Source organism: Bufo gargarizans, chromosome 6 (assembly GCF_014858855.1).
Source record: "Bufo gargarizans isolate SCDJY-AF-19 chromosome 6, ASM1485885v1, whole genome shotgun sequence".
Lineage (NCBI taxonomy): Eukaryota > Metazoa > Chordata > Amphibia > Anura > Bufonidae > Bufo > Bufo gargarizans.
Genome location: NC_058085.1, coordinates 236,218,604 through 236,244,772, shown reverse-complemented (window position 1 = coordinate 236,244,772; position 26,169 = coordinate 236,218,604). Strand labels below are relative to the sequence as shown.

The 26,169-nt window shown below is 44.6% G+C and overlaps 1 protein-coding gene across 1 annotated transcript in view; it reads right to left on the bottom strand.

Annotated features, from left to right (window-relative positions):
• Positions 1-4,845: 4,845 nt before the first annotated feature.
• LOC122942099 (zinc finger protein 420-like) overlaps positions 4,846-26,169 on the bottom strand; it is an 81,416-nt gene continuing 60,092 nt past the window's right edge. The window contains exons 9-18 of the mRNA XM_044299594.1: positions 25,471-25,516; positions 18,649-18,713; positions 18,479-18,548; positions 18,304-18,380; positions 14,064-14,178; positions 9,160-9,242; positions 8,631-8,700; positions 8,124-8,194; positions 7,924-8,047; positions 4,846-6,730 (exon numbers count right to left, since the gene is read on the bottom strand). Of these exons, the coding sequence (XP_044155529.1) occupies positions 5,919-6,730; positions 7,924-8,047; positions 8,124-8,194; positions 8,631-8,700; positions 9,160-9,242; positions 14,064-14,178; positions 18,304-18,380; positions 18,479-18,548; positions 18,649-18,713; positions 25,471-25,516 (1,533 nt within the window). The 3' untranslated portion in view covers positions 4,846-5,918. The remainder of the gene's footprint in view (positions 6,731-7,923; positions 8,048-8,123; positions 8,195-8,630; positions 8,701-9,159; positions 9,243-14,063; positions 14,179-18,303; positions 18,381-18,478; positions 18,549-18,648; positions 18,714-25,470; positions 25,517-26,169) is intronic.

Below are 26,169 nucleotides of genomic sequence, written 5' to 3'. Positions count from 1 at the left end.
CGGGTTTGGGTGTAAGATTGGCCCTTGATGAAGCAGGCCCCTCCTGGAAGGGAGAGGCCACGGGTTCTCTACTGATAGGTTCTTTAGGGAAGGATACCAGCTCCTCTTCGGCCAATAAGGGGCTATTAATATTAGAGTTGTATCCTCTTAGTTGAGCTTCTGGATTATCCTGGGAAGTAGAGGCAGGGGTGGAAATGCATAACAGAAGTTCCAGTCCCATTGTATCGTGAGTGCGTCCAGCGCCCAAGGATTGTCCCATGGATTCAAGGAACAGAACGTTGGTACCTTTGTGTTGCTATTAGAGGCGAACAGGTCTACTTGAGGGGTGCCCCATCTTTCTATCAGTATCTGGAACATGTCCTGGTTTAGCGACCCTTCTGTGTGGTCTATTAGCTGCCGACTGAGATAGTCTGCTTCCACGTTTAGTGCTCCTTTCAAGTGAATCGCGGAGATGGATCTTACGTGGGACTCTGCCCAATTGAATATCTTCCCTGCCACGGACATCAGCTTCTCTGATCTCGTCCCTTCTTGGTGAGAGAGGTACGCTACTGTTGTAGTATTGTCGGAAAGGCTCTTTACATGCAGGCCCTCGAGTAGGTCCTCTGCTGCTTTCAGAGCTTTCCAAACTGCTTTCAGCTCTCTGAAGTTGGAAGATTGAGAGCGAGTTGTTGACCGCCAGGAACCCTGAAAGAAAGGACCTCACACTTTCGCTCCCCATCCTTTTTTGCTTGCGTCTGTGAGGACTTGTATGTAAGGAGTCTTCTCCCAGGGAACTCCTAAGGACAGGTTCGTGGCGCTCTTCCACCAGTCTAGGGAGACCTTTACCGCTGGAGGGATCAGCACCTTGTGATCTAAAGAAGTCTGCTGCCTGTTCCAGATTCTGAGAATCCACAACTGGAGAGATCGGAAGTGGGATTGACTCCATGGGACAGACGGAATGCAGGACGAGAGAAGACCCAGAAGGGTCATGGCTTCCCTTATGGGACAAGACCTCCTGTTCTGAAACCGTCTGATTTTTAACTGAAGGTTTCCGACCTTGTCTGGTGGGAGAAAAGTATGTTGAACCCAGGATGACCCCTAGAAACTGGATTGTGCTGGAAGGTAGTAGATTTGATTTCTTCTGGTTCACTAACCCTAGATCCTGAATGAGACCAGAAGGTTAGTAAGTCTGTTTTAAGTTGGTTCTCTGAATTTCCAATCAGGAGGAAATCGTCCAGGTATGGTACGATCACCAGTCCCTTGCGTCTCAGGAAGGCCACCATTTCAACCACCAGTTTCATGAAGACTCTGGGAGCAGATGATATCCCAAAGGAAAGGGACGTAAACTGGAAGTGAAGGGTTACTCCCCTGTGGTCTTGGATGGCGAATCTTAAAAACTTCTGAGAATTTGGATGGATTGGGACGTGGTAGTAAGCATCCCCGTAGATCTACTGTACACATCAGAGCGTCTGTCCCTATTAAGGGTATCAGGGATTTTAGGGATTCCATCCTGAATTTCGGATATACTATGAACTTGTTCAGGGCCTTTAGATTTATAATGGTGCGAAATGAACCTTCTTTCTTTTCTACCAGGAAGAGATTCGAGTAGAACCCCTGTCCTAGCTGTGTTGATGGAACCTGGATTATCACATCCATTTCCAGAAGGCTCTGAATTACCTGCAGAATCTTCTTGCGTACGTTGGAAGAGCTCGGGTTGGTAACAATTAAGCAGTCTGGGGGGGAATGAAGAAAATTCGATCTGGTATCCGAATTTTATGATGTCCCGGACCCAAGGGTTCGAGGTAATGGACTCCCAAGGAGCCAGAAAATTCTTCAATCTCCCCCCGACTTTGGCATCATTGTTTGTCTGAAGATTTGTTTTGAGAGGAGGAAGGGGTACTTCTCCCCCTGCCGCCCTTCGGATAGCTCCATCGTCCCAACTTCCCTTTATCCCTATAGGTCTTATTCTGGCTGCTGGGGGCACGAAAGGGATATTTTCTTTTATAGGGTCTTTCCTCTTATCCGCAGCTTTCTCTAAGATACGGTCCAAAACAGGGCCAAATATATACTCCCCTGAAAACAGGATGGAGCATAACTTCATCTTTGAAGTGTTGTCTCCTGACCAGCATTTCATCCACAGAGGCCGGCGGGCCGCGTTGGAGAGGCCGGCGGGCCGCGTTGGAGAGGCCGGCGTCTTTAGCAGCAAAGGCCGAGGCATCTGCCATGAATGCCGTGGTGGACTTTAGTAAGGGGAGGGACCTTAAAATTTCTTCTCTTGGGGTGTGGTCCCTAATGTGAGACTCCAAATCGTTTAACCACAACCCCATGGACCTTGCCACCGAGGTGGCAGCAATATTAGCTTTTAGGTTAAACATAGCAGCTTCCCAAGATTTTTTTAACAGACTATCCGCCTTCCTATCCATGGGGTCATGTAAGTGGGAGGCGTCCTCAAAGGGCAAGGCAGTCTTTTTATTGACTTTTGCCACTTAAACATACATTTTTGGTGTTTCATTGAAAATTTTGCATTCGTTAGGGTCAAACAATAAACGATTCTTGAAGGACCTGGACAACCCCACGCGTTTCTCTGGATTGGACCACTCATCAAGCACCATATCACGTATGTTTTCGTTGATCGGGAAAACACGTTTTTTTTTAACCCGGAGTCTCCCGAACATCTCGTCCTGCACGGAATGAGCTTTTGGGGCTTCTTCTACCCCCATAGTGGCTCGGACTGCCCTTAGTAGGTCTGGCATTTCGTCCGAGGAAAAACAAAAGCTCCTGTCTGATTCGGGAATCTCTATATCAGAGGAGGCCTCCTCGTCCTCCCAGGGTCTGGAGGATGAAGCATTTTCTGCTATCTCCTCCAAATCTGAGGAAGAAAAAGACGGTTCCCTCTGTCTTTTAGATGGAGGCAGGTCCCTGGGTAAGGAGGAGAACTGGTATAGGGAGGATTTTACTTCCTCGTGTATCATGGATCTTAGCTCCTCAACAAAAGAACCTTGTTCTTCACGAATAACACTAGAGATACAATCTTTGCATAATCTCTTGCGGTAATCATCCGGAAGTCGCTTAAGACAGGACACACACTTAGCCAGCTTCCTGACTTTCTTCTGAGCCTCCTTAGGGACCTGGGGGAAAATAGCCCCAGTCAGCTAGCTAACATACATGAAGATATAGAACATGTAAGCCCCAAGCCAGAGAGGTGGAGGAGAAGGAAAAGGCAGGTAACCTGTTACAGTGCAAAAAGCAGTAACAGGGCAGATAAGTGCTTCCCCACAGGGGAACTTACTGCAGGCGGCACGGAAGGGTCTCCAGGGGAGCGGGGTTTGGTCGACATGTCGGCACACACAACGCTATGTTGTTCGGCACTTCCATGTGCTGTGCCGATATTTTAAAAGGAGACGCGTCCTAAAAGACGTCACTTGCTCCGTCCACCGGAAGTGACGTCTGCCTCATTACCTGAAGCGCTTGGCGCGCACACGGCTATAGCCCGAGGCCCGGCAGAAGATCACGACCGGGGAGCAGGCTCACATATAGTAATGGAGCGAGGCCTCCCTCCATCAACCCTGCCCAGCATTAGTACGAGGACCGCAGGAGGGCAGGGGAAACACCAGGTAAGGTGTTACGGAACGTCCATCATCTTCATCTCCCTGGGCAGGGAGACTTTCTTTGCCCCTGTCCTCTGTAGGGACAGGAAACACCGGGGGTCAGGGGTCAATCTCCTAGTGGCCGTCGTGGTGATAAGGTGGAATCTATATTTTCCTTTGTTGAAACTAGGAAAATCTTCAATTACTCAGCTTTTTGTGGAAGGAGGGTTTGCTACAGGCAGTACAGCATCAAGAGCACGTGCAATTACTCTGCCTTTTGTGTAAGGAGGGCATGCAGCCATGTAACTAATCCGCCTATAGAAAGAGGGCAAGCTACAAGGAAGTGTGGTATCCGGCGGTAGTGCAAAAGGGCAGATCGCATCAAAATCCAATTGTCTGATCCTTACCTCCTCTGACATCTACCATCAGAAATCCAACTGTAGTTGTCAAGAAGAGTCTGGAGGTTCACATACACAATATAAGATCCACTAGTTCTGAAGGTTCGGATGACATTAATGGCCAGCTTAGAAATCACACAATAAAAGAAGCAAGGTCCTTCATCAGCAGTGTTTGGGCAGAGTTATCCTTTGATGAACATGTGCCATTATCCAACCCCTTTATAATGCCATGGATCCAACCATCCAATTTAACTGTCCAAAGACAACATTAGCATACCCATGATACGTGTTGTCCATAATTTATTCACAAACACGCAATGCATGATAGAAATTTAATTTAAAAAAAGCTGAAATAAAGGAATATCCTTAATATAAGACAGCGTCTTGAAGCCTGGGTAGGACTAGGAATTTTTTTTCATTATATTTTTTTTATTACATTTAATCTCAACATAAATGTATGAGTTATTTAGGTATGATAACCTGCTACAAGACACTACCCTACCAGTTTCTCTCATGTATACACACATCCATGTGTACATAAAATAAAAAGATAACCTAGGGTGACTACATCTCAACCACTGGAAGACCAAGTTGTTTTCCTTTTTTTTTTTTTTTTTCTTTATAGTGTTTGCAATGTAAAAATGTAGTGTTCATGATTACCAGGCACATGAAAATTTAACTGTGAAGCCAATATTTTCAGGGTCTGGAGTTGTGGCAGATTGCCACTTTAAGGTACTTTCACACTAGCAGCAGGACGGATCCGACAGGCTGTTCACCCTGTCGGATCCGTCCTGCTGCTATTTCACCGTGCCGCCAGACTGCCGCTCCATCCCCATTGACTATAATAGGGACAGGGACGGAGCTCCGGCGCAGCACGGTAGTACGCGGCGAGAGGCCGCCGGACTAAAAAGTTGGACATGCAGTACTTTTAGTCCAGCGGCCTTTAGCCGTGCACCGCCGGAGCTCCGCCTCCATTATAGTCAATGGGGACGGAGCAGCAGTCCGGTGAAATAGCAGCAGGGGACGGAGCGTCAGTCCGGCGAAAAAGTCGGACATGCAGTACTTTTAGTCCGGCGGCCTTTAGCCGTGCACCACCGGATCTAGTCAATGGGAACGGAGCGGCAGTCCGGCGAAATAGCGTCAGAACGGATGCGACAGGGTGAACAGCCTATCGGACCCGTCCTGCCGCTAGTGTGAAAGTACCCTTAGTTTCTCTCCCAGAAAGGGCCTGTTGCCATTTATATGCCCTGTGGCAAATTAAATTTAATAACAAAAAATTCTAACTTCAGAATATCTCTGATGTAGTTTTCTTTTTACCAATTATTACTCAAAAAAGTCACTATTTGTGTTCTTAAAAAGTAACCCATTGATAGGAATGGAAACTAGTAGAGTTTGGGACACGTGAAGGAAGATATCCTTTCATCAAGCCTGCATTATTCATCAGTCTATTACTAATTGGTAATAAGGTGGGCTTCTGACTTCCTCTCAGTCTTTTTTCTTGAACAAGTGGGGTTGTCACCCTTTAGATATAATTCCAGCCACAACTGATATGCTCAGTGAAGCAAAACCCATAGTCAAAATACACTGTGCCCATGTTCTTGCACAGTACTACCATGAAATCTCATGATAAAGCACCAGAGTTTAGCCTTCTTTACACCAGTAGGAGTTTTCTCTTCTGCTCTTTGTTGCTCTGGAAGAGTAATTCATTTAATGTACTTAATGGCAGTTGCTCTAAACATATTTTTAATTTGCAAAATAGTTATTTGCTAAGGCCCTTCAGTGGTTGTTCTGGCATACTATCCCCTATTGATAAGAATAAGGGGTGAATATTTTCATAACTGTCCATCATACTTGGTTTGTTTGATTGTGGTGGAACTCCTGAAAAGCTAGACAAAACACAAGTGGGGGTTTTGTGTTCCTGGTGGAACTAAATTTTAGTCAGTTAGAATTTGAATTATACTAATTTCATCTTTTCATGGATCCTCATTCGATGTTTATCAAGACTCCCCTTCCGGGTAAAAAACTTTCCGCACTCCATACACAGAAATGGTTTTTCCTCGGTGTGAATCACTTTGTGTTTCGCAAGGTTGGACTGGTTGGCAAAACCTTTGCCACACTCGGGGCATACATATGGCTTCTCTCCTGTGTGGATTATCCGATGTGAAATAAGATTGGAATGGTTGGCAAAGGATTTTCCACATTCTGAACACATGTATGGTTTCTCACCTGTGTGGATTATGAGGTGGGCATTAAGACCAGACTTGCTCGAGAAAAACTTGCCACACTCTGGACAGGAGAATGGTTTTTCCCCCGTATGAATTCTCAAATGCTTCACAAGAGCTGGATTATTGCTAAAACACTTCCCGCAGGCTGGGCAGACAACTGGCTTATCTCCTGTGTGGATTTTCTCATGCATTTTCAAATTAAATTTACTGGAAAACAGTTTCCCACATTCAGTGCAAGAGAATGGTTTTTCCCCAGTATGAACCCTTTGATGACTGATGAGGCTTGGCTTATAGGTAAAACATTTGCCACATTCATTGCAGGAAAATGGCTTCTCCCCTGAATGAGACCTCTGATGCTTGGTGAGGTAAGAATAAAGGCTAAAACTTTTCCCACACTCTGTACATATAAATTGTTTCTCCTCCACAACAGTCGGATCGTAAGCCCCAGGGATCTTGTCACAATCTGGTTTGAGGTTTGCAGCGCTGGACGTTGTGGCCGAGAGATACAGATTTTCACTGTAGTCATAACTGATTTCATAACCTGATGAAAGACAAAATTATCTGGTTTTAATTATGATGGAAAATAAACCTTTAACCATTTTTTGTTTAAAGCATACCCATGGTTTCAGCTGCTGAGCAGCTACATGAGGAACACCACTATGCGAGTTCTCCGTAAGCTAGTGGTTGGAAACAGGCTGCTATGATGTCTCCCATACATCTCTCTGTAGAATCTATTTATTTTGGGGTACATATTTATTCAAGTTTTTTTTTTTTTTTTCAGGGGTCTTGCTTTAAATTTTTGGGTAAAAATGACTTTTTTTGTGGATTAGCCTGATTACAGGAATATCCAATTTATGTACTTTGATTATACAGTACAGACCAAAAATTTGGACTCCTTCTCATTCAAAGAGTTTTCTTTATTTTCATGACTATGAAAATTGTAGATTCACACTGAAGGCATCAAAACTATGAATTAACACATGTGGAATTATATACATAACAAAAAAGTGTGAAACAACTGAAAATATGTCATATTCTAGGTTCTTCAAAGTAGCCACCTTTTGCTTTGATTACTGCTTTGCACACTCTTGGCATTCTCTTGATGAGCTTCAAGAGTATACATTGTATAGCGGCTGTGCTTGGTATCGCGCTCAGCCCCATTCACTTCTATGGGGCTGTGCTACGCCTAGGACATGTGACAGCTGGCCTACGACAGGCTGACAGAAAGCAGCTGATCTGCGGGGGTCTGACCCCCACCGTTCAGATACTTATGACCTATCCAGAATGGACGGATCTGTGTACTTCTGGTGTCACAGATAGAAGAAAACAACCGATTGACCGAAGTGTGGGGTGTTGGACCAGGTTGATCTGATACTGATGACCTATCCTGAAGATAATCCATGAATATAAAAATCCTGGACAGTCCCTTTAAGGGTGGTGTCACAGCTTTTTGTGGCAGTTTTTGATGCAGCTTTGAGTGAAAGTGAGAAGTAGAGCCAGCAGTCCTTCCTTTAGATTTTTTATTCCCTCCCAACCCACTTCTGACTTTAGCTAAAAAAAACTGCACCAAAAAGCTGTGTGTGACACCACACTTAGGGTTATTTAAACCCAGAGTTTTTTGAAAAATGCAACAGAAGTTTTTGATGCAGTCAAAGTCAGAAGTGGAACAAGCAGGAAGGAGAATTATGTGTCCTTCCTTCATATCTCCCATTCCTTTAGAAACCAAAAACAGACCTGTGTTGTAGTCGCCTTCGTTGGCATCTTCCTCTTTAACCCTCTGGTCAGCTGTCAGGTACATCTCTTCCTCGCTGTCGCTTTGGGATGTAGCATCATCTGTCCCAACATCTAAGCAATCTGCCTAGAATTAACAGCCATCATTAAGACGTTTTGTTTGAAGCACTGATATGATGGCCGAAGCATGCATCTACAGCTACCTGGTAGTCTTGCGTGGTACTGTAATCTTCTGAATCATCAGAATCAGGTCTACTTCTGCTACTGGCTCCATCTATATGAAACACAGTACTGAGTACGCAGAATGTAAAGATATTTGCTTATACACATAAAATAACCTCTCACTTCTCAGCACTCCACAAATGCAGCCAATAAAACTAAGAAACTAACCACCAATTGGAAAAAAGTATAGCAAATCTGTGATTTCTCAGATGATCCACCTTGGGCACGATTGTCTTCTTGGCTAAACATCCTCCCATTTATAAATATGTCATTCTAAAGTTATTCTTGTGGAATGATATCACTTAATAACATTTCTGGACTACGACAGGTTTGAGACATTGAGGAATGAGGAAAGACAGCAGCCACATCTTCCCCATGCATGGGCCAATTCTTCATCAAGCCAACATTATTCGGTGCAGCCGAAACAGAGCTAGGGCACAAGGAGGAAACTAAAGAAATGCTTTATGCACGTAGCGGTTATTACTCACCTGGATGGAAAGCGCTGTTTTTCAACTTTGATTGCAGAATATTCTTTTTATAAGAAGCCAGGTTTAGAGCCTTAAAAAGTTGATAAAGTGGGAAAGAAGAAAAAGGACAGACGCAAGGTGAGGGAATTTGCAATTAATTTGTGTAATTTTTCCCATTTTAAGTGTCCATTCACACGTCCATAATGTGGGTCCGCATTAGTTATGCAATTTGCGGACCCATTCACTTTCAATGGGACTGAAACGGATGTGAATCTGCATTTTTGGGATCCGTATCCGCATTTTCGAGATCTGTTTTTTCGGGATCCACAATTCCGTTCCTGAAAAAAATAGAACATGCCCTATTCTTGTCCGCAATTGCGAACCAGAAAAGGCATTTTCTATTCTAGGGTCTGTGATGTGCAGTCCGCAAATCACTTACAGACGTGTGAATGGACCCTAATGGTGACAATTACTATTGAGTAGGCATTTGCCCCAGAACTAGGACAAGTGGAAATGTATGAAAAAAAATCCTATGAAAAGTTTCATCTACCTCATCATCCTGTGGGATACTGCGATTGACCTCTCCAGGATCCTGTGGACATCTCTCTGATGCATTCTTTTTACTGTATCCATCTGTAGGATACACAAAGTGAATGAAAAGACTGAAGGTAAAAGATTGTAAGGCAGAAAAAAAAGACATAAGCCAATTTTCCGTAGTTTAGGGAAAAAATTCCTTGAGAATTAGTCCCTGGATCAACGACCCGTCTCCAGAATTCTAGTAACTATAAGGGTCCATTCAGACGGATCCGCAATACACACGGCCGGCACCCCCATATAACTGCCTATTCTTGTCCACAATTGCGGACAAGAATAAGACATGTTCTATTTTTTTCCGGAAGATCGGGTGCGCTCTCCGGAAATGAGGATGCGGACAACACATAGTGTGCTCTCCGCATCCATTCCGTCCCCATAGAGAATGAATGGGTCTGCACAAATTGCTGAACGGATGCGGACCCATTATACGGACGTGTGAATGGAGCCTAACCTGTAATATTATTACATCCAGGCCCCTCAAACTCTTTTAGTGAATTCACCATCACCACCTCCTCAGGCAGAGAGTTCCATAGTCTCACTGCTCTTACCGTAAAGAATCCTCTTCTATGTTTGTGTACAAACCTTCTTTCCTCTAGATGTAGAGGATGTCCCCGTATTACAGCCATAGTCCTGGGCCTAAATTAGAGTTGTCACAATACCAGGATTTTGAGTTTGATTTTGATACCAATTCTATACGACACCAAAAAAAATACCCAGACATTAACACCATGTTTCCAGGCAACATGGGTTTAATGCGAGTATTTTTTGTTTCATTTTTGGCAAAGTATCGATTAACTATTATTTGAGGAGGTACTTTAGGGGTTACTTACTAATAATGTGAGGCACAGGGAAGTTTAAATTGATAAAACCATATGTCTCATATTAATAGTAACTCCATCAAGTACCTCCTCACATACTGGACAACATGGGGTTAAAATGGGTTATCCGACATCTTTATATTGATAGCCTATCCTCAGGATAAGTTATGTCATCAATATCTGAATGGTGGGGGTCTGACTCCTGGCACCCCTGCTGATCAGTTGTATGAAAAGGCCCTTGCTCTCTGGTGAGCACTGCAGCATCCTCACAGCTCACCAAACACAGCACCTCAATGGGGCAGAGTTGCGCCTAAGCCATGTGACCGTGATGTCACATGGCCTAGGAAGAGGCTGCAGCACTCACCAGAGTATGGCATCTTCAAACAGCCGAGCGACAGGGGTGCCAGAAGTCGTATCCTCTCTGATATGATACTGATGACCTATCCTGAAGGTACAGTAGGTCTTCAATAAAAGAATCTTGGACAACCCCTTTAACATGAGGTACATGATGGAGTTACTATTAATGTGAGGCACACGATTTTACCAATTTGGACCTCCTTGTGCCTGATATTCAAAGTAAATAACCCAATCATGTACCGCACATTAATCCCATGTTACCATTAGGTGAGGAGGTACTTGATTGGGTTATTTACTAAATATGTGAGGCACATGGAGATACTAAAGTAATAACACCATGTGCCTCACATTAATAATAAGTGATACCATCATTTATCTCTTATAATGGCAACATTAGTCACATGTTCCTTTATACTGCTGGTTGGCTGTGGTGCTGATCATTGGAAGGAAGCAAAATCCTCTGTTCCTATGTGCACACTGTTCCCCCACCCTAACGCTGTCCCTGCACCCTAACACTCACCCATCAGCCTACTCTCATTTTCACTAGTGGCTTCATAGTCCCTCCCTGACTTCCCCTTTAGCTTTTCATTGGTGGAAGCCGCCAGCCCCTTCACAGTGCGTAGGGAGGGATGCCCTCCCTTCTTCTCCACTATGTGGCTGCTGATGAGAACATGGCATGAGGCGCGCACGCGCCATGTTCTCTTACAGGAACTGATACTTAGGGCTCTTTCACACTTGCGTTCTTTTCTTCCGGCATAGAGTTCCGTCGTCTAGAGTTCCGGGTTCTATGCCGGAAGAATCCTGATCAGGATTATCCCCATGCATTCTGAATGGAGAGAAATACGTTCAGGATGCATCAGGATGTCTTCAGTTCAGGACCGGAACGTTTTTTGGCCGGATAAAAAACCGCAGCATGCTGCGCTTTTTGCTCCGGCCAAAAATCCTGAACACTTGCCGCAAGGCCGGATCCGGAATTAATGCCCATTGAAAGGTATTGATCCGGATCCAGCCTTAAGCTAAACGTTGCTTTGGCGCATTGCCGGATCCGACGTTTAGCTTTTTCTGAATGGTTACCATGGCTGCCGGGACGCTAAAGTCCTGGCAGCCATGGTAAAGTGTAGTGGGGAGCGGGGGAGCAGTATACTTACCGTCCGTGCTGCTCCCGGGGCGCTTCAGAGTGACGTCAGGGCGCCCCATGCGCATGGATGACGTGATTGCATGGCACGTCATCCATGCGCATGGGGCGCTCTGACGTCATTCTGGAGCGCCCCAGGAGCCGCACAGGCTGTAAGTATACTGCTCCCCCGCTCCCCACTACTACTATGGCAACCAGGACTTTAATAGCGTCCTGGCTGCCATAGTAACACTGAACGCATTTTGAAGACGGATCCGTCTTCAAATGCTTTCAGTTCACTTGCGTTTTTCCGGATCCGGCGTGTAATTCCGGACAACGCAAGTGTGAAAGAGCCCTAAGCTGTGCAATTGTGCAGCTTAGTGTTGAAAAGTGGGTAATATGGCATCGAACCAAACCTGGTATCAAAGTATCAAAAAAGTATGAAGACTTCAATACCCAAGGCAACCCTTGTATAAATAGATGATGAGAGAGATCTCTGTACTGACCCCTGATATATTTATACATGGTTATTAGATCTCCTCTAATTTTGACAATCTTTCAGAGTACTGTAGTCCAGCTAGACCTTGGGTCTACTAAACTGTACTGATGGACTGAATACACTTGTGTCAAATTGGCCTTATGGCTCTTGGAATAGGAAGGGAAAAAGAAAAATTAAAAATCTGGCCTGAACCTCAAGGGGTTAAGGCACATGGGGCCACAAACCTATTCATCAACAGAGTTTTACTGGAAATCTGGAACGCAATAATTGGAGCAAAGAGACAGTCTATTAACTCCTCAAAAGGGGTATTCCAGTTGGTTAACGTTATCCCCTATCCACATAACTATTAAATTGGTGGCGGTCCTACCACTGGGACCCCCACCGATCACAAAAATGGGATCAGCCCTCTGAAAAGAACTGAGCAGAATTCCAGATATAGCGAACAAGATTTTTGGGGTTTTGATATTACGACTAGAGATGAGCGAGTTTCATATATTGAAATTCGTTCACGCTTCGTTTACTGATATAAGCTGAATTGCGTTATGGATTCCGTTACCACGGACCATAACGCAATTCTATGACGGAATGCCTCTAAAGGCATTCCGTTATTCATTTAGTCATAATAGAAGTCTATGGCCTGCATAACGGATCCGTCCTGTTTCCGTTTTGCAGGAGAGGACTCTAAAAGGCATTCCATTATGCATTCCATCATAGAATTGCGTTATAGTCCGTGGTAACGGAATCCATAACGCTATTAACCTTTCACCAGTAAACAAAGCGTGAACGAATTTCATAAGCGGAAATTCGCTCATCTCTAAAAAAAACAAAAAACAATGTGCTTAGTATTTACTGGTACAATTTTTGTGTATGTACGACTTTTTAAACACGGTTATTCCAATTTTTGTGGGGGACAAAATGAAAAAAAAAAAAAAAATGAAAAAAAAATGGTGACTTGTGTTTTTATTTCTTTTTCCGTTAAGACATTGACCACGCATGAAAAATATTTATATAATAAAATATCAATTATTATGTTACGTCTATTTTTATATGTAAAATTCGGAAAGGGGTGATTAGAATTTTTCAGTTTCTTTGTTGTTTGGATTATTTTTTTTTTTTTTACTTTTTACATAATAACTTTTAGCCTGCTTAAGGGGCTAGAACCTGGGATCTTTTGATTGCTTGTCCCATATACCATAATAGAGAACTATTATAGTGTATGGAATTCTGATGCTCTGCCTACTGAGCTGTGTTTTGTGCATGGCTTTGCGGGCAGTCTACCACGACAAGCCTGTGAACATTCAGCAGGCCCCAGACCATCATGGTAACCAATGGGAGCCTCGCTATTTCACTGCAGGGGCTCCAATCAGAAGGCAGAGGGAGCCCCTCCCTCTGCCTGACTCCACAGATCCCGCGATCTCTACCGACTGCGGCATATGAGGGGCTAAATGACTGGGTTGAGCATCATTGCCGATCCAGATGATTGCGCCTGGGTGCATGCTGTATTATACAGCCAGCACCTGCCATGTATGGAACAGGCTTAGTGCAGCAGCCCGCTCCATACATTCCCTCAGCCATTATGATGAACAGGTCTGTCGTTGAGGCTGAAGGGGTTAAATTATAGGTGGAGCCAACTTTGATCCCTCTCCCCAAGGTATACTTATTTGTTACATATATCCAACTTAGGTTGGTCTGACATATATCACTTTTGTCCAGTCAGTTGTTCTATGCTGAAGTCATACAACTGACATATGTGTACATGCACTTTAGTGCACAGTCCGGCATTCATAGCCTGAAAGCGCTGGACAGAAAGATGCTACATAATGTTTTTCTGCCTGGTACTAAAAGACATCTGGCATCAGAACGGATGTGCCAGACACCATGAACAATCTCATACAAAACCATGGGATCAGTCCTGGTCTCAGTTTCTCCTCCAGCATTTCTGAACCACGCCAGAGGGAAAATTAAACAGATTGTCAGATATATGTGAACCCCTCCTTAGTCTGGTGGTGCCAGGATAATTGTGACCTTGAGAACCATGATGGCATCAAGTCTGACAATTCATAGAAACTCACCTGTGCTAATATGCGATGGCCTCTTCTCCTTGCAGAAACGTTCATCACCCATACAATTGCCCTCTTGTTTGACTTCCAGTCTCCTCTCCACTTTCCCAAACCTCAGAATTTCAGACTAAAAGTTGCACAATAAAAAAACTGGTTTATAACACTTCATTTATACTGAGTGAAAAAAACACTAAACACAAACCTAACTAAACATAAGCCTTAACCTTTTATTAATCCCCATCAACATAGCGGTATAATTTGAATTTGCAAGACATGTTTACTGGTGCCATTTTGTCTTACCACAACCACTTGCTGTGGTTAGTATTGACTGCAGTATCTAATGGACCAAATAACCTTGATCAGCGTTATCCCTGATCCCAGAAATCGTAGCAGTGTGTGAATATATGGCGGACACCCACTGATATTGCCGAAAGGCTCAGCCTCGGAACCCACCCCATCACAGTGCCATACGTGTAGAGTTAACTTGCAGCGCTGGAGTCCTAGGTTCAAATCTGGCCAAGGACATCATCTGTATGGAGTGTGCATGTTCTCCCCGTGCTTGTATGGGTCCCCCCCTCACGCCAAAGATAACCCCCCACACACACACACACAATGGTGACAGCGCGTGATAATGTCTGTAAAGCGCTGCGGAATATGTCAGCGCTATATAAGAGAGTAAAATATAATCGAGACTTCCTAAGCAAGTATTTTCTTTCCTTTTAAAGGGACTATCATCATAACATGGTAAGGCGGTCATCTGGCCATGCATTGAAAAGTGCACTTGGCTGGGGGAAGGGTGAGGAACAAAATGTTAAATGGGTTGTCCAAAATTAAGACTTAGTGTGGCACAAGCAGGGGATGATGTAAAATAACAAAATAAGCATTATGTACCTATTGATTCACCCACCACCTCCATTCCAATCCGCCCACTGGTCTAACATCATAATGCCGTGTGACTGCTGCAGCTAATTACTGGCCTCAACAGTGTACCTTGGATTTATTATGTAGAGGAAGTTAACACATTAAACACTGCTCGTTTCCATTGTTATGACCACCCTGCAATCCATAAGTGGTGGTCGTACTTGCACACTATAGGAAAAAGCTCTGGCCTCTCTGGTGGCCAGAATAGTGGGAGTGCACATAGGTTGGTGCTTTTTCCTATAGTGTGCAAGCACGGCCACCGCTGCTGGATTGCAGGGTAGTCGTAACCAAGAAAACGGGCAATGTATAATGTAATGGAAAAATTAAAATCGAGCAAAGGAAGCAATATGGACAATAATACATTAGTAAATGGCTGGTATTAACTTCCTCTACATAATAAATACTATTTGCTGAAGTGAGACAATCCCTTTAAGCCAGAGAGAGGCTGTAGCAGTCACATGTTGTTGCCATGACAATGGGGGCCTACAATGGTGGAGTTGGATCAACAAGTAAAACTTATTTCATTTGCACCATCCCCTGCCTGTGTCCCTAATTTGTTATGATCATAAATAACCTCCCAACAGCTATCACGGCAGATTTTCTGAAAACACTGTCTAAGGCCTCTTTCACACTTGCGTTGTCCGGATCCGGCGTGTACTCCACTTGCCGGAATTACACGCCGGATCCGGAAAAACGCAAGTGTACTGAAAGCATTTGAAGACGGATCCGTCTTCAAAATGCTTTCAGTGTTACTATGGCACCCAGGACGCTATTAAAGTCCTGGTTGCCATAGTAGTAGTGGGGAGCGGGGGAGCGGCATACTTACAGTCCGTGCGGCTCCCGGAGCGCTCCAGAGTGACGTCAGGGCGCCCCATGCGCATGGATGACGTGTCCATGCGATCACGTGATCCATGCGCTTGGGGCGCCCTGACGTCACTCTGGAGCGCCCCGGGAGCCGCACGGATGGTAAGTATGCTGCTCCCCGCTCCCCACTACACTTTACCATGGCTGCCAGGACTTTAGCGTCCCGGCAGCCATGGTAACCATTGAGAAAAAGCTAAACGTCGCATCCGGCAATGCGCCGAAACGACGTTTAGCTTAAGGCCGGATCCGGATCAATGCCTTTCAATGGGCATTCATTCCGGATCCGGCCTTGCGGCAAGTGTTCCGGATTTTTGGCCGGAGCAAAAAGCGCAGCATGCTGCGCTATTTGCTGCGGCCAAAAAACGTTCCGTTCCGGAACGGAAGACATCCTGAAGGACGGACTGTCCATTCAGAATGCATTAGGAAAATCCTGATCAGTATTCTTCCGGCATAGAGCCCTGACGACGGAACTCTATGCCGGAAGACTATAACGCAGGTGTGAAAGAGCCCTTAGGCTCCTTTCACATGAGTGATACAGATTGTGTCATGATCTATTCAGTGTGTGCGTTATTTCCATCTGGATTTTTACCGGATTGCACGCGCGTGAAGAAAAAACCTGAAGAATAATCTACATCTCCTGGCAACCATCAGTGAAAATACCTTCCGTTTTTCACACAAGTCCCAATCTCTTCTATATAGTCAGAGCTGCGCAAAAAAACATACAATATAGAACATGCCATTTTCCTGAACTCAAAGATTATGCGTTCATGTATGTTGAGGAGGTAAGTTCTAGACTTGACAGCGGCGAATCAATGGATGTCGTGTATCTGGACTTCTCCAAAGCATTTGACACTGTACCACATAAAAGGTTAGTATATAAAATGAGAATGCTCGGACTGGAAGAAAACGTCTGTAAGTGGGTAAGTAACTGGCTCAGTGATAGAAAACATAGGGTGGTTATTAACGGTACACACTCAGATTGGGTCACCTTCACTAGTGGGGTACCTCAGGGGTCAGTATTGGGCCCTATTCTCTTCAATATATTTATTAATGATCTTGTAGAAGGCTTGCACCGAAAAATATCAATTTTTGCAGATGACGCTTAACTGTGTAAAGTAATTAACATTGATGAGGACAGTATACTACTACAGAGCGATCTGGATAGATTGGAGGCTTGGGCAGATAAGTGGCAGATAAGGTTTAACACTGATAAATGTAAAGTTATGCACATGGGAAGGAATAATGCAAGTCACCCATACATACTAAATGTAAAACACTGGGTAACACTGACATGGAAAAGGATCTAGGAATGTTAGTGAACAGCAAACTAAGCTGTAGAATCCAGTGTCAGAGGCAGCTGCTGCCAAGGCCAATAAGATAATGGGTGGCATCAAAAGGGGCATAGATGCCCGTGATGAGAACAAAGTCCTACCACTACAAATCGCTGGTCAGACCACACATGGAGTACTGTGTACAGTTCTGGGCTCCTGGGAACAAGGCAGACATAGCAGAGCTGGAGAGGGTTCAGAGGAAGGCAACTAAAGTAATAACTGGAATGGGGCAACTACAGTACCCTGAAAGATCATCAAAATTAGGGTTATTCACTTTAGAAAAAAGACGACTGAGGGGAGATCTAATTAATATGTGCAAATACATCAGGGGTCAGTACAGAGATCTATCCCATCATCTATTTATCCCCAGGACTTTGACTGTGACAAGGGGACATCCTCTGCGTCTGGAGGAAAGAAGGTTTGTACACAAACATAGAAGAGGATTCTTTACAGTAACAGCAGTGAGACTATGGAACTCTTTGCCTGAGGAGGTGGTGATAGTAAGTTCACTAAAAGAGTTCAAGAGGGGCCTGGATGTATTTCTGGAGTGTAATAATATTACAGGCTATAGCTACTAGAGAGGGGTCGTTGATCCAGTGAGTTATTCTGATTAGAGTCGGGAAGGAATTTTTTTATTCCCCTTAAGTGGGGGAAATTGGCCTCTACCTCGCATTTTTTTTTTTTTGCCTTCCTCTGGATCAACTTGCAGGATAACAGGCCGAACTGGATGGACAGATGTCTTTTTTTGGCCTTATATACTATGTTACTCATTGAAATGAAGGGGTTGGGATTCAGTCCGGATGCACTCGCTACAAGCATCGCATCCAGATAGAAAACTCGCTTGTGTAAAAGTCCTTAGGAATCAAAAGAGCTTGTTGAGATGAAATGTCTCTTCCATCTATGCTTTGCATAAACAAATTAAAGGGGCATTCCAGCCCAATGAAAGAAAGTTCCATAGGAAGCAGATGAAAACTAAAAGCACTTCTACTCACCTCACTGATTTGCTTCTCTGGGGAACTCTTTTTTGATTGGGCTGGAATATCCCTTTACTATATGAAATTACAGGACAACATGTCCCAAAGAAGCACACAAACCTGATTTTCCTTTTTAAGTAGAATAAATAGCTAAAACTATACCTTGATAGGTTTTCTCATCCTTGGTGTCTTTTTAGGACAGGGTGGCCTCTCTGGTGTTCTTATCGTACCAGATGCATCTGGAGAAAACACACACAATGACTGAATATACAGAGTTTGTGAGGAGACCGCGAGACAACGATCTTCTTCTGGATCATGTGTACAGCTTATTACTTACTTGGCTTGATCTGCATAGGCTCCTTACACTTCTGAAGACCAATCTCATCCTCATCTGCCATATTTCTACACTACAATGTACAAAAACATAATTTATGTAATGGCAGGTATTAAATATACATAGTGTACACAAATCAGAAAACTGGGTTATAAGTTCTTACTTCCACTTACCTCCTCTGGCGCGTGATTGTTTTTCTGTGGACCTTCAGACACAAGACACTTTTTTCGGGACACATCTGTAGGGAACAGTCGGTGACGTATGAGGATATGTAGATTATAACAGAGCAAATACCAAGTACCTCCCTATTGAGTCTGATCCCTTCAGAAGGTGACCACAGGGACAGATGTCACCAGAAGATAAATATTCAGTGAAAGAGGACCTCTCCTGTCACCAAATACTGCCAGTATAACTAAAAGGGGTTGTCCAGGCTCTGGATATTGATGACCCGTCAGACTGGCAGGGGTCTAACTCCCGGTACTCCGCCAATCAGCTGTTTGAAGGTGCAGCAGTGTTGTATGCCATCTCCCTTGTAGCGGCACTGCAGTGTAATCACAGCTTCCTCTCTGGTACCCCTGAATGGGGCAAACAAGTGTAATTACACTGCACCGCCACTACAAAGTAGGCAGCGTGCAGGTAAACACAAGCACTACGACCCGATCTGATCTTCATGACCTAACTTGAGGACAGGTGATCAATATTTGTAGCCTAGACAAGCCCTTTAATGCCTTTCTGATCCGATACCAGATCATTTTTTCTTTTTTTGGAAAGCGCCACCATTCCTCTGCTCTTCTGCTGCTCTGTCGGTGTTGAATGGCGGGGAAAGGAACTGTTGGCTCCTGTGCCCTGTCATTTACCCTCATAGGCTGAAGGCCGCAAGGCAGTGCTAAGGTGCAGGAAGGTTGCAATAATGACATCACCGCGACCTACTGTGCCGGGTCAGAGGCGGCGCGATGACGTCATCATGCCGCAATAGATGATGTTTCCGACCACCTGTACTGCAGGGAGCCGGGGCAGCAGGCTGGAAGAGGCCTGCATCACAGACAGCCGGATAGAGGTGAGCATTTTGCTTTATATTTATAAAGAGGCACTACTGGGGGCCACTATATATTTAAAAAGAGGCACTACTGGGGGCCACTATATACTAACCGGATTCCCAAAAAGTTGGGACACTATACAAATTGTGAATAAAAACTGAATGCAATGATGTGGAGGTGCCAACTTCTAATATTTTATTCAGAATAGAACATAAATCAAGGAACAAAAGTTTAAACTGAGAAAATGTACCATTTTAAGGGAAAAATATGTTGAATCAGAATTTCATGGTGTCAACAAATCCCCAAAAGTTGGGACAAGGCCATTTTCACCACTGTGTGGCATCTCCCCTTCTTCTTACAACACTCAACAGACGTCTGGGGACCGAGGAGACCAGTTTCTCAAGTTTAGAAATAGGAATGCTCTCCCATTCTTGTCTAATACAGGCCTCTAACTGTTCAATCGTCTTGGGCCTTCTTTGTTGCACCTTCCTCTTTATGATGCGCCAAATGTGCTCTATAGGTGAAAGATCTGGACTGCAGACTGGCCATTTCAGTACCCAGATCCTTCTCCTACGCAGCCATGATGTTGTGATTGATGCAGAATGTGGTCTGGCATTATCTTGTTGAAAAATGCAGGGTCTTCCCTAAGAGATGATGTCTGGATGGGAGCATATGTTGTTCTAGAACCTGAATATATTTTTCTGCATTGATGGTGACTTTCCAGACATGCAAGCTGCCCATGCCACACGCACTCATGCAACCCCATACCATCAGAGATGCAGGCTTCTGAACTGAGCGTTGATAACAACTTGGGTTGTCCTTGTCCTCTTTGGTCCGGATGACATGGCGTCCCAGATTTCCAAAAAGAACTTCGAATCGTGACTCGTCTGACCACAGAACAGTCTTCCATTTTGCCACACTCCATTTTAAATGATCCCTGGCCCAGTGAAAACGCCTGAGCTTGTGGATCTTGCTTAGAAATGGCTTCTTCTTTGCACTGTAGAGTTTCAGCTGGCAACGGCGGATGGCACGGTGGATTGTGTTCACTGACAATGGTTTCTGGAAGTATTCCTGAGCCCATTCTGTGATTTCCTTTACAGTAGCATTCCTGTTTGTGGTGCAGTGTCGTTTAAGGGCCCGGAGATCACGGGCATCCAGTATGGTTTTACGGCCTTGACCCTTACGCACAGAGTCTGTTCCAGATTCTCTGAATCTTCGGATGATGTTATGCACAGTTGATGATAGATGCAAAGTCTTTGCAATTTTTCGCTGGGTAACACCTTTCTGATATTGCTCCACTATCTTTCTGCGCAACATTGTGGGAATTGGTGATCCTCTACCCATCTTGGCTTCTGAGAGACACTGCCACTCTGAGAAGCTCTTTTTATACCCAATCATGTTGCCAATTGACCTAATTAGTGTTAATTGGTCTTCCAGCTCTTCGTTATGCTCAGATTTACTTTTTCCAGCCTCTTATTGCTACTTGTCCCAACTTTTTTGGGATTTGTTGACACCGTGAAAATTTTAATGAACGTATTTTTCCTTTAAAATGATACATTTACTCGGATGAAATGTTTGATCTGTCATCTACGTTCTATTACAAATAAAATATTGACATTTGCCATCTCCACATCATTGCATTCAGTTTTTATTCGCAATTTGTTTAGTGTCCCAACTTTTTTGGAATCCGGTTTGTATTTAAAAAGAGGCACTACTGGGGGCCCACTATATATTTAAAAAGAGGCACTACTGGGGGCCCACTATATATTTAAAAAGAGGCACTACTGGGGGCACATTGTATATTTAAAGAGGCACTACTGGGGGCCACTACTGTGTGTGTGTGTGTATATATATATATATATATATATATATATATATATATATATGTTATAGGACGCCGGTCCGCAAGAAAATAGTTGAGGTTAGTGCTCATTTGGGCCAATGCCTGAAAGTGTTAATTCTTCCTTATGATTTTTGTAATAGGAATAAACATCTCTACCCAGATTAGGGTTGTGCAATTAATTGAATTAATTTTATTAATTATCCTTTTAGTGTCCAGCATTCTTGACTTTTTTTAAATGGACCTTTTTTAGTCCAGAGCAGGCATTGTAGAGTCTGTCCAGCGCCATTAAAGGGGTTTTCCAAGACTTCTATTAATGACCTATCCACTATAAGATAAGTCAGCAGTATCTGATCGCAGTTGCGCCCCGGCCCTCTCGCAGCTTAGGCTACTTTCACACTAGAGTTAATAATTTCCGGTAATGAGATCCGTCATAGGGGGCTCAATACCAGAGAAAAACACTTCCATTTTGTCCCCATTCATTGTCAAAGGGGACAAAACGTAACTGAACGGAACGCTCCAAAATGCATTCTGTTCCGTTCGATTGCGTTCTCGTACCAGAGAGCAAACCGGGGACGGATACGTTTTCTCTGACACAATAGAAAACTGATCCGTCCCCCATTGACTTTCAATGTAGTTCCTGACGGATCCTTCTTGGCTATGTTACAGATAATACAACCGGATCCGTTCATAACGGCTGCAGATGGTTGTGTTATCAGTAACGGAAGCGTTTTTGCTGAACCCTGATGGATCAGGCAAAAACACAAGTGTGAAAGTAGCCTTAGCTTAGGCCACATGACGCCGTGTTCATTGGTCCCACTGAAGTGACTGTAAGGAGCTGAGAGAAGGCTGCAGTGATACTGGTGCCTTCTCAAGCAGCTGATCAGCGGGGTCCCAGACTCTCACTGATCAGATGCTGATGACCTAACCAGGGGACACTCCAAGCCTGACTGGATGCCTATTAGGCCCCCTTTTTTTTTTTATACGACCGTTTGTTTGTTTTTTGTCGTTTACGGGCCGTTTTTCACTAAAAACACAAGCTGTCTGGAAAAAAAAGAAGCCCTCATATAACGCACTTAGAGACGGCCGCCTGCGCCAAATGAGCCGCTGCCGCACCTTATTAACCATTTACAACTTAGTTGCTTCTTCTGTCTTTCTTTGTGGCACTGGTCTAGTCCTCCTCCCACTGCAGCAAAGATGTGCCTGCAATTGGCATGTGGCAGCTGCAGTCAATCACTGACCTCAGCAGTGTAAGGGCTCATTCAAACGACCGTGCCGTGTTTTGTGGTCCGCAAATTGCAAATATGCAAAACATGGATGCCGCCCATGTGCCTTCCGCAATTTGCAGAACAGAACGGACGGCTCAATATAGAAATGCCTATTCTTGTCCGAAACATGGAGAAGAATAGGACATGATCTAAAAAAAAAATCCGGGCAACGGAACGGAGTGCTGTCCGCATCTTTTGCGGCCCCATTGAAATTAATAGGTCCACACCCAAACTGTGGAACCAAACCACAGTCATGTGAATGAGCCCTAACACTGAGGACAGTGATTGGCTGCAGAGGTGTTATTCCATGCACATGCACATTCCCGCTGCATGTTTGCACACCGGAGGACTGGACCAGCACTACAGAGAAAAGAATTGGAGAAAGGTGTGAGCATAACATGTTTTATTGGATGTCACTGCTGCAGCCAATCACTGTCCTCAGTGTTCAACAAGTCTGTACAACCGGGGAAACACAGTCCGTGTGTTGGATGCATGTCCCAGATCTGCAGTGATTTATGATGCAGTCAGTTACTATCTGGCCTCGGTCTCTGGATCAACCTCAGATCACAGCACAGTCTGTCTCACCCACGTGTACAAATATATTTTCTAGATTTCACAAAACTGCCAAGATAAAATTTGGCTAAAAAACCAACAAAAAATAGCTTTTCTAGTTACATACAGTCGGGTCCATAAATATTGGGACATGGACACAATTCTTGGCTCTATACACCACCACAATGGATTTGAAATGAAACAAACAAGATGTGCTTTAACTGTAGACTGTAAGCTTTAGTTTGAGGGAATTTACATCCAAACAGGTGAACGGTGTAGGAAATACAACAGTTTGCATATGTGCCTCCCACTTGTTAAAGGACCAAAAAGGTCAATTACAGCCTTAAGTCTGGAACGCATAGACATCACCAGACGCTGGGTTTCATCCCTGTTGATGCTCTGCCAGGCCTCTACTGCTACTGTCTTCAGTTCTTGCTTGTCCTTGGGGCATTTTCCCTTCACTTTTGTCTTCAGCAAGTGAAATGCATGCTCAATCGGATTCAGGTCAGGTCATTGACTTGGCCATTGCATAACATTCCACTTCTTTCCCTTAAAAAACTCTTTGGTTGCTATTGCAGAATGCTTTGGGTCATTGTCCATCTGCACTGTGAAGCACCGTCCAATGAGTTAGGAAGCATTTGGCTGAATATGAGCAGATAATATTGCCCGAAACACTTCAGAATTCATCCTGCTGCTTTTGTCAGCAGTCACATCATCAATAAATACAAGAGAACCAGTTCAATTGGTAGCCATACATGCCCACGCCATGACACTACCACCACCATGCTTCACTGATGAGGTGGTATGCTTAGGATCATGAGCAGTTCCTTTCCTTCTCCATACTCTTCTTTTCCCATCACTCTGGTACAAGTTGATCTTGGTCACTTGGTCTCATCTGTCCATAGGATGTTGTTCCAGAACTGTGAAGGCTTTTTTAGATGTCGTTTGGCAAACTGTAATCTGGCCTTCCTGTTTTTGAGGCTCACCAATGGTTTACATCTTGTCTTGAACCCTCTGCATTCACTATGGTGAAGTCTTGATTGTTGACTTTGACACACATACACCTACCTCCTGGAGAGTGTTCTTGATCTGGCCAACTGTTGTGAAGGGTGTTTTCTTCACCAGGGAAAGAGTTCTTCGGTCATCAAGAGTTGTTTTCCATGGTTTTCCGAGTCTTTTGGTGTTGCTGAGGTCACCGATGTTTTCCTTCTTTTTAAGAATGTTCCAAACGGTTGTTTTGACCACGCCTAATGTTTTTGCTATCTCTCTGATGGGTATGTTTTGTTTTTTCAGCCTAATGATGGCTTGCGTCACTTGATAGTGACAGCTCTTTGGATCTCATCTTGAGAGTTGACCGCAACAGATTCCAAATGCAAATAGCACACTTGAAATGAACTCTGGACCTTTTATCTGCTCATTGTAATTGGGATAATGAGGGAATAACACACACACCTGGCCATGGAACAGCTGAGAAGCCAATTGTCCCATTACTTTTGGTCCCTCAACAAGTGGGAGGCACATATGCAAACTGTTTTTATTCCTACACCGTTCACCTGATTTGGATGTAAATACCCTCAAATTAAGGCCGAATGCACACGGCCGTGAGCGGTCTGTGGTATGCCGGGCTGGATTCCTGTTCAGAGCAGGAGCGCAAGGCGTCATTGGTTGCTATGATGCCGTGCGCTTCATGCCGCTGCTGTACAGTAATACACCCGTATAGATCATACGAGTGTATTACTGTAGTGCCGCGGCGGCATGAAGCGCACGGTGTCATAGCAACCAATGACGCGGTGCGCTCCTGCTCTGAACAGGAATCCAGCCCGGCATACCAAGGACCGCTCTCGGACGCGTAACACGGCCGTGTGCATTCGGCCTAAAGGTGACAGTCTGCAGTTAAAGCACATCTTGTTTGTTTCATTTCAAATCCATTGTGGTGGTGTATAGAGCCAGAAATGTTAGAATTGTGTCGATGTCCCAATATTTATAGACCTGACTGTAGTTAATACGGTTGAAAAAAGACATAATTCCATCAAGTTCAACCAAGGGATAGGTGGGGATGCGAATCCCAGAAGGAAATGAGACTCAGATTTCTACACATTTTCATAAGCATTAATGTTGTTTACTTTTAAGAACTTATCTAAACCCTTTTTGAAACTGTCCACTGTTCCTGCTGTGACCACGTCCTGAGGAAGTCTATTACACAGCTTCACCGTTCTTACAGTAAAGACGTTTTGATGCTTCTGGAGACTAGCGTGCAGCATTACTGATCTATTACTATGACTAGAAATGTCCTCTTACCCACTGACTCCTGAAGTTCCTCCATCACCATCAGGTCCTGTGATCTCTGTACAAAGCACAAACATAATATGGAGTCACAGTGTTGGAATCATGAGGTTGTACCCACTGTTGCCTCCCTGTACAGCCAGTAGCCGTCACGCAGATTCATAGCAGTGTGTTTGCCACTATCTGCCCTGGCACCCAGTAGTCTGTTTATTACTCTACCTATAACCAGCTACCCCTTCCCTACAGAACTACTTCAATATTCAACCATCCCTGTGCCCACCACTCTCTTCCCCCGTACGCCCAGCACAGTGCCCACCACTTTCTTCCCCTGTACGTCCAGCACAGTGCCCACCACTCTCTTCCCCTGTACGCCCAGCACAGTGCCCACCACTTTCTTCCCCCGTATGCCCAGCACAGTGCCCACCACTCCCTTCCTCGTACACAAAGCACTGTGCCTACCACTCTATATCCCGCACACCCAGCACAGTGCCCACCACTCCCTTCCTCGTACACACAGCAGTGCCCACCACTCTCTACCCCGTACACCCAGCACAATGCCCACTACTCCCTTTCCCGTACGCTCAGCACAGTGGCCACCACTCCCTTCCCCGTACACTCAGCACAGTGCCCACCACTCTCTTCCTATACACGCAGCGCCCACCACTCTCTTGCCATACACGCAGCGCCCACCACTCTCTTGCCATACACACAGCG